Below are 7,998 nucleotides of genomic sequence, written 5' to 3' on the forward strand. Positions count from 1 at the left end.
TATCCCAACAGTCCATAATGCTCTTTGCAATTTATGCTTTGCCAAGCTTTCATGCCGTACTATAATATACTGTGTAATGCAAATTTATGGTTGTGGGTAGATGAAGGAATTTCCTTTCCAGGTTTTATGTAATTAAGGCTTAATTCTTCTGTACCACCATTTTTAAAGTCTGTTCGCTGTTTGTATCTGCAAAAATCAGTTTTGGAAGTTTGCTACAAGATATCGATTGAGAACTAATGAGTCCGGACTGTTTTAATCTCTGGAGACTGCACAGACTCTCTGGTTGTGGGAAACTGGTGTAACTTAAAGGGAATCTATCACCAGGTATTTGCTATGCCATCTGAGAGCAGCTTGATTTAGTGTCAGAGACCCTATTTCCAGCGATGTGTCACTTACTGAGCTACTTGCTGTCATTTTAATAAAATCCCTACTTTCTCTGCTGCATATCTAGCAGTGCTCTGAATGCTGAGCTCTGTATAACCCCACCCTCATCACTGATTGGCTGCTTTGTTTGCACACTGTACATTGGCAGAAAGCAGCCAATCAGTGGTGAGGTCAGGGTTACAAAGAGCAGGAGAACTGCACAGCACAAGACAACTGGTCCTCTAATGATATTCTTCTGTGATAAAACTTTGACTTTATTGAAACTGCAACAAGTAGCCCAGTAAGAGATACATTTCTAGAATCAGTGTCTCAGCCCCTACATTGTTCTGCTTTCAGATTACATAAACCTGCTGACTGATTCTTTTTAAAGCTTCTGAGCTCCAATGCAAAATGTTGCAGTAGGTTTCAGGTTCAACTACTACTTCTGCGCCCTCGTCTAGAGCTATACGCCTGATGAGGTCCAAGTCTCTACAGATTTTAAGCCTCTGAATGTATAAAGGAATGTTTCACTAACCACAATCTTAAAACTAGTGACAATTTAAAGCACAAAGTATATTGAAAAATGGTAAAACCGTTATCCGTGATTAAGGGAAACTTACATAAAACCTGACAAACTCTCTGAACTGTATAATGATTTCCAGACATAGAGAGCTGCCCGCCTATTCTAAGCTATGTCCTTAGAGCATCGTTGAGCTTGTCAGATTATGCACTTTTGTTCTGCGTTTTAGCAATTGAAATCGTGTCACTGCCTGTAAGAGAGGAGCCTAAGTGTCTGTTTCCAAACTCTTGTAACGTTTTTGCAGGATTCCAGCAAAAGCCCCAAAAATGTCAAGAAATTTCTTCCTAAGCGAAAGCCTGAAAGGAAAGCATCTGATGATGAGTCTGCCTTCAGGAAAAGTATGCTGCACTTACGTTGTTTTCTGTTTTCTTCATTTACAATTTATGGATCTGTATGGAAAGAGCATTTGTAACAGTGCAGAGGAATAAAAATCAAGTTTTACATTTTAAAGGGGGTTATACGAGACTATTTATTTTTTTTACTATGGGCATAAATACTAACAGGCAAGTAGTTGCTACCTACCTACGAGTACCTGCCTGCTGTGCCTGGCACCGATCTCTGCTGGCACAGAGCGACTCCAGACCGCTCCTGCTGGTGATTCAGCGGCTTCCACAGCCATCGGGTCGACAGAGTAGCGGCTTCTCTTCCGCTCTGCTCTGTTGATGGGATGTGACTACTGATGAGCAAATATATAATTTACATCTGTTAGCCAGCATAAGTACATGTGGGGGTTGCCTGGTTGCTAGGGAATCCCCACATGTAATCAAGCTGGCTAACAGGTGTAAATCATTCAGCTGCAGCAAGAAAAACTAAATCTCCGAGCACTAAAAAATACTCGGAGGAACCCCCGAGCATGCTTGGGAAATCTCGAGTAACGAGTATATTCGCTCATCACTAGACGTGACTCCATAACTGCAGGGGAGCTGGCTGTTAGTCAGCATTATGTCAGCAGTCACGCAATATCAACAGAGCGGACTGGAAGAGGAAGAGCTACTCTGTTGACATGAAGCAGCTGAATCGCTGGCAGGAGGTGTCAATAACCACTCCCTGCTGGTGACCAGTGGAACAGGCAGGTAGTTAGTTTTTAGGCCCATAGTTAAAAAAGAGATAAAATAGTCCCGGATAAGCTCTTTAAATCTGTTACAAAGCCCTTCTTACCCCAAAGCTTTTAAAAAATATTGAAAAACCCTGGGCCCTGTTATTTTTAATAACCTGCATGGCTATCCTAGCGGATAGGTGAATTTTATTGCTAATGAGCCAAAATGCATGTTAAGGGTAATCATTTAGAAGAAGTCAAAATGGGGACGACATCTGTAACAGTTTTACCAGTTCAGTTCTGTGTGCACAGAAATGTAATGATATGTTTAACCTTGCAGGCACCGTAGCATTGGAGGAAGATGCACAAATTCTCAAAGTCATTGAGGCATATTGCACAGGAGCCGGGTTTCAGCAAAGCCTTAATTCTGGTAAATGTTGTGGTCTCTTTCATTATCATTTATTAAATGAACTTTTAAATTTATGAAATTTTACATCTCTTAATCTTGCTTCTCTAATGAGATGATGTCATAATTATATTTATTCCATGGATTAAAGCTTTCATATTACTATATTTATAGGCTATCATTCTTTGTAGCGACTATCCCAGCAGTGTTTGTTTTTTATTCGTAGGCTGTATTCTATTCTGGTGGTGATGTCACAAAAGTTTTTTTACCATCTCATACACTAAATAGACTCGCATTTCTCTTGTGCCCATGCCTGTAAAATGACAAAGAGCCATCAGAACCCCTGGAACATTAAAAACAAGGTGTCAGTGGGACCTAAGAAGGGTCTAGTATGTCTGGCAAGGATTGCCATTTACAAGGTCTTTATAGGCTCTGCCTTATAGGCGGATTGCCTGGAGAGCACTGATAGGCATAATGCAGTTGGGCTAAATTAAACAAAATACAATGCTAGAAGTAAAGTAAAACAAATATTATGGAAAAATATGTATAAAATTAACCTACAAAACATAAAAAAATATAGCTGACTTTGCTGCATCCACCAGCACCCATACTATACAATTAACCTGTTATTGAATGCTGATAATAGAAATTAAAAAAAAAAACAAATAAGGGCTGGAAGATCAGACACTTTAAGGGTTAAAGCAGAGATTGTTTCTGAATCTGTGAGAGATTGTAATCTTGTTGCTTCCTGTGTGTGCTACAAAAGCAGAATATCTTCAAAATCAATTGTTTTTTTGCCTCAAAAATGTTTCTTTTAAAATGAAAGGTTCGTGCAAGGGCGAGATGTAGGTACATAATGTCATTCATCTGAAAGTGCAAGTTTATGCTCTATTTCAGCATCGTGCTGCTTCACTAGTGGAGACTTCATAAAGTATTTCCACCACAAAAATGCAGAAATGTGCAGGAGGCTGACTTAATGTCTTCATTCACAATATTTATTTATGGACCAGATATAAAAGATGACTGAAGAATTTGTCTAAGAATATTTGGAAATGGCAATTCCACGATACTGTCCGCATCACTCCAGGGGGCATTGTGAGCAGTCACCTTGTGCACATGACATCCATTGCTCGGCAAATCTGTACGATGCACAATGACAGCGCACAGTTTAGAAAACTGCAGGCAGTAGATGAGAAATACAAGTGATCCGAAGCCAAATTGGAAGTGGTTATAATTGTATTTATCTGCTCTGGGCAGTATAGTTTGAAGATCTGCAGCTCCTGAGTTTTATGCTGCTCCTATAATGGTGTTTGATTATTCTGTTACAGGTACCCGCAAAGATTCGGCTCCACAGGTCATGCTACTCGAGGATGAAAATCTGATCATTGATGACATGAGAAGCAATGGACAAACTGCTCCTGAAGAAAAGTAAATTATCCTTTACTTAGATAACAGAATGGAGAAAAAATAGGACTTGATTCATCAAGCAGTTTTCGCCAGAATTCTGCCATAAAATAATGTAAAATGTTGCAAAATTGCTGTGCAGCTAATAGCTGCTGTATAATTTTGGCATTTTTCACATTTTTTTTCAGTCAGCTCCACTAACTTTCTGGAAATTGAGTGGAACTTGCCAAGCGCACCTAAGAAATTGGTTATAATTGTTATAAAAACACGATAAAAACGCGAGAAATACGCATACATTTGCATCCCATCATTTATAATGCATTCCGCAATTTTTGTGCATATGTTAATTAATTTTGCAGATTTCCCACTATATTATTGCATTGCGAACCTCCGGAAAAAAACCGCATAAAATCCGCCAAAAAACAGGCAAAAAACGTGAGAAATACGCGAAAAAAACACATGCGGATTTCTTGCAGAAAATGTCCGGTTTTGTTCAGGTGATTTCTGCAAGAAATCCTGACGTGTGCACATAGCCTAAAGATAAATGAAGAGGTCAGATTCTTGTGATTTATTTTTTTATGTATTTTTTTGAGTGAGAGTACGTGGTAAGCAAATTTAAAAATTAATAATTTAGGTAGAAAACTCCTTTGACTTATAACAAGAAAAGTCAAAGTCCTCTGCAAATATTTATCTTTTTGGAAAAGATGAAAAAATAAAATATTTCCTAGAGTCGGATTAATAATTTGCGGGGTTTTTAAATCAATTTTATTTTGTGTTTTTTTTGTCTTGTTTTATTTGGTGCCATTTTTTTGCACCAAATTCATCAAAATGATGCGTGTGGTTCGTGAATCATGTGTCAAATAAAAAATTCTCTTAATTTTTTGTCTATAACCTGTTTTGCGTTTTTTTTATACATATTTATGGAGGATTATTGTTCCACCATGGGACTTGGCTTGCCATGATCTGTCCGCTCATACTAGGAGTCGCCTTTTAATTCTGCAGAACCAGCTCTGCCTGGTTAATGGACTTATTACTGTATCGATTTTTGTTTCATGCATTGTTTGGCCAAACAACTGAAGTTGGGAGAACGGCCATTAAAAAGCTGTATTGCCACCAAGTGTTTAGTACTTCTAACTTGTAGTTCTTACTTTGCAGGAGTCTTGTGGACACAGTCTATGCATTACGAGATGAAGTCAAAGAATTAAAACAGGTATTAATAGCGGGAAACACCCCAACCTCTACAGCTGTGAATCCGTGGTTGTAAAAACACAATATATTATAATTCAAGTTTGAGGATACAAATATCATATGGTCTATTTATCCCTCGGACTATATTAATAATTGTGGCTGTAAGGCAGAAAGGCTTGGCAACAATCAGATAAATGGTCGACTATCTGAACACACATATGGGAACTGTATTCTCTTGGTTTCCATTGTTTATTTAGAAGCAATACTTAGCAGGGGATGCCGCACACTCTTTAAATGAAGCGTATATGACGTCAGATCAATATATTGACTTTTGTCGCACACCACTTGTCCTGATAGTTTTGTCCATGTAGTGTTGGCAGGCCATATAAATTTGGGGGAGGTCAACCAAAATGACAGCAGGTCTTAGATTGGCAATGGAGGAAGTCCTTTTTGAGACTTAGACCTTTAGACTTTAACACATCTAATCACTGAAATACCATAGGTACTTTAGGAAAAGGTTACTTATCTGAAGTCAATAAAGATGTATAGACATTGATAAATGGCCGATGTTGCTTACTAGCCATATTTATTGTGATTTGTCTTCACAGGAGAATAAAAGAATGAAGCAAAGTCTAGACGAAGAACAAAAGTCAAGAAAGGAGTTGGAAAAATTGGTTCGCAAAATGTTAAAACAAGCGAGTGAGACGGCACGTGAGGACCCCTCGCATTAGTTCTCACTTAACTTTGCAATGTCCGCAGTCAGTGACTTATTTTCTTTAAAGACTTCATGTTGAGAACTTTGAAAGACTTGGAATAACGAATATGAGTAGCCATATATACCCTTCTCCGTATGCGGGGTTTACATTGAGAAGAAGGAACATATACATACGTGGCCGGAATCCATTTGTACTTTGTGCGTACCTATATCATGAGAGGCAGCAGCAGCCATTTTTAAGGTGTTTTTTTATGTGGCTTCTTAAAGGTGTTGTCTGGTTTTTGAAACCGGCACACTCTGTGCTCCTATACTCAGAAAACCTATATATTCACATCTCATGCATGGATTTTTTTTTTGTATGTGAACACTCGATGTGGCCTTCCAATAGTTATATTTCAAAGTTGAGGCCCAGAGAAAGCGCTTGTTTCAATAAACTTTATTTACAGTAAACTGAACAGGGTTATCACCGGAGACATCAATGGAACTAATTGTAAAGGATTAATAGCTGGACTATTGGAGTGGGCACTCAATGGCCATAATCTCACAGTCGCACTATATGTGTGATATCAGCATTGGTTGGCATACTAACTTAGGACTTGTCATTCAGAAATAGCAGAGTGGCGGTAGGTTTTATTTATCATTATACGAGACCACCTTCTTTACACCTAAGAATAATCTTATGATTTGGTGGAAGAAAAGTCATAACTAACTCAGCAATACGTCACACAATTTTTTTTTACATGTAGGATATATAAAAGACTGTAGACAAAGGCCCCGATTCATTAAGATGACATTTTATATGCCAGCATAATTAAAGGGTGCGCTGGAGTAAGATGCACTGGATTCATTGCACTCCTCTTTAAAAGGGTTTTCTGGTCATGTCCCCTGGCTGCAGTTTGTTTTACATAATAAATTGCCCTTTAGTCACCCTCCCCAGGTACAGTATTGAGTATACACAGCTGCTCCGGAGGTCTGTTATTGTCCAGTGACACGTCAACATCACTGCGGACAATCGGTGAGCTCGGCAGCACTGTTGTTGGCTGCAGCACTGTCAATATTATGTCAGTGCTGCAGACACCAGGAGCAGCGATGGAGACTCAATGCTGGACCCGGGGATGGTGATTGAATCGCTTTTTTAATATATAACAAACTGAAGCCAGGGAAGAGGGTTTTTCTAAATCCAGGAAACCACTTTAAGGAATTTGATGCATCTTTTGACTGCAGTGCGCCACCACCTGATATGTATGCCAGTCAAATGCTGGTGAACACTTCTGACATAATTTGTCACTTCATGGTGTAAATTATTATTTATTTGTCAGGCTGGCTTGGTGCACCCCATCCTGCCCGAGCTGTGCCCAATTTTCTAAAAGTCAACAGATCTGGCCAGCACTGGCATAAAGATGGTAAAGTTGCAAAATGTTTGCACAACTACCAATTGCGCAAAAATTTTCAAGCAGTTTTAGGACAGAATTCTGGTGAAAACTGCTTGATGAATCTGACTCAAAGTTTACGGTGTGTGTAACATATTCCCATTGCCCTGTTCCCCAATGCACAGTAAACATGTAACCGGGTACGCACGGGAGGGGAAGGATCGGCCAATGTGTAGCCAGGATAAACATTACTTAGGAATCCATTGATTTCATTGAGTCCTTCCCTATAGTGAAATCACTTGAAGAAATATTTGGTCATTTATACTTTTGTCAAAAGTGCAATAATGGCTTCCTCAACGAGTGATGTGTGAATGTCCATAACTTATAATGATGGGCCTCACTTATTAGGAAACGGCCGTAGACAAAGCCTGGGGGTGCTGTCCGTAACACACAGACCCCATTTTTCATTTTGTGAAGATTTCAGGTAGATTGTAGGGGAAGCTCCTCCATGTCTGCACGTGTTTCTATACATTTGCCCCTTGTATTATGTGGGAAGCATAAGCTTTGCATCCTTTCGTGGCAGGCTGTGCCTGTAACCATGACTTCTTGTATTACTTCACCCTTAAAGTGACCTTGAAAACACAGGAGATTTCATTTTGTGCCTAAAGTAAAGTTTTACGGTAATTATTGTAGGGGGGAGGGGACGGTTATAATGGGCCTATGCAAGAACTACAAGCCAGTGGGCCAGTGTATCTTAATTTTTTTATTTGAGATATTATTAAGTTTCATAAATCTCTATTTATCTATCTATCCTCACAATGTTCATTTTTTTACTTTCCTACAGAACTTAGTAAGGGCTGTCCCACACGTCCAGATAATTCCGGTACCGGAATAAATCGGTACCGGAGTTATCCGTGTCCGTGTGCCTGGGAACTC

The 7,998-nt window shown here is 39.2% G+C and overlaps 1 protein-coding gene across 4 annotated transcripts in view; it reads left to right on the top strand.

The window, feature by feature from the left end:
- The window catches only part of ARHGEF6 (Rac/Cdc42 guanine nucleotide exchange factor 6), a 153,030-nt gene extending 145,032 nt beyond the window's left edge, over window positions 1-7,998 (top strand). Inside the window, exons 18-22 of one of the 4 annotated variants that reach the window (XM_077285275.1) lie at window positions 1,188-1,281; window positions 2,320-2,409; window positions 3,714-3,813; window positions 4,945-4,999; window positions 5,586-7,998. In XM_077285275.1, the coding sequence (XP_077141390.1) occupies window positions 1,188-1,281; window positions 2,320-2,409; window positions 3,714-3,813; window positions 4,945-4,999; window positions 5,586-5,708 (462 nt within the window). In that variant the 3' untranslated portion in view covers window positions 5,709-7,998. The remainder of the gene's footprint in view (window positions 1-1,187; window positions 1,282-2,319; window positions 2,410-3,713; window positions 3,814-4,944; window positions 5,000-5,585) is intronic. The other 3 variants (XM_077285277.1, XM_077285279.1, XM_077285278.1) reach the window with 3 other exon arrangements.

This window comes from Ranitomeya variabilis, chromosome 2 (assembly GCF_051348905.1).
Source record: "Ranitomeya variabilis isolate aRanVar5 chromosome 2, aRanVar5.hap1, whole genome shotgun sequence".
NCBI classification, from domain to species: domain Eukaryota; kingdom Metazoa; phylum Chordata; class Amphibia; order Anura; family Dendrobatidae; genus Ranitomeya; species Ranitomeya variabilis.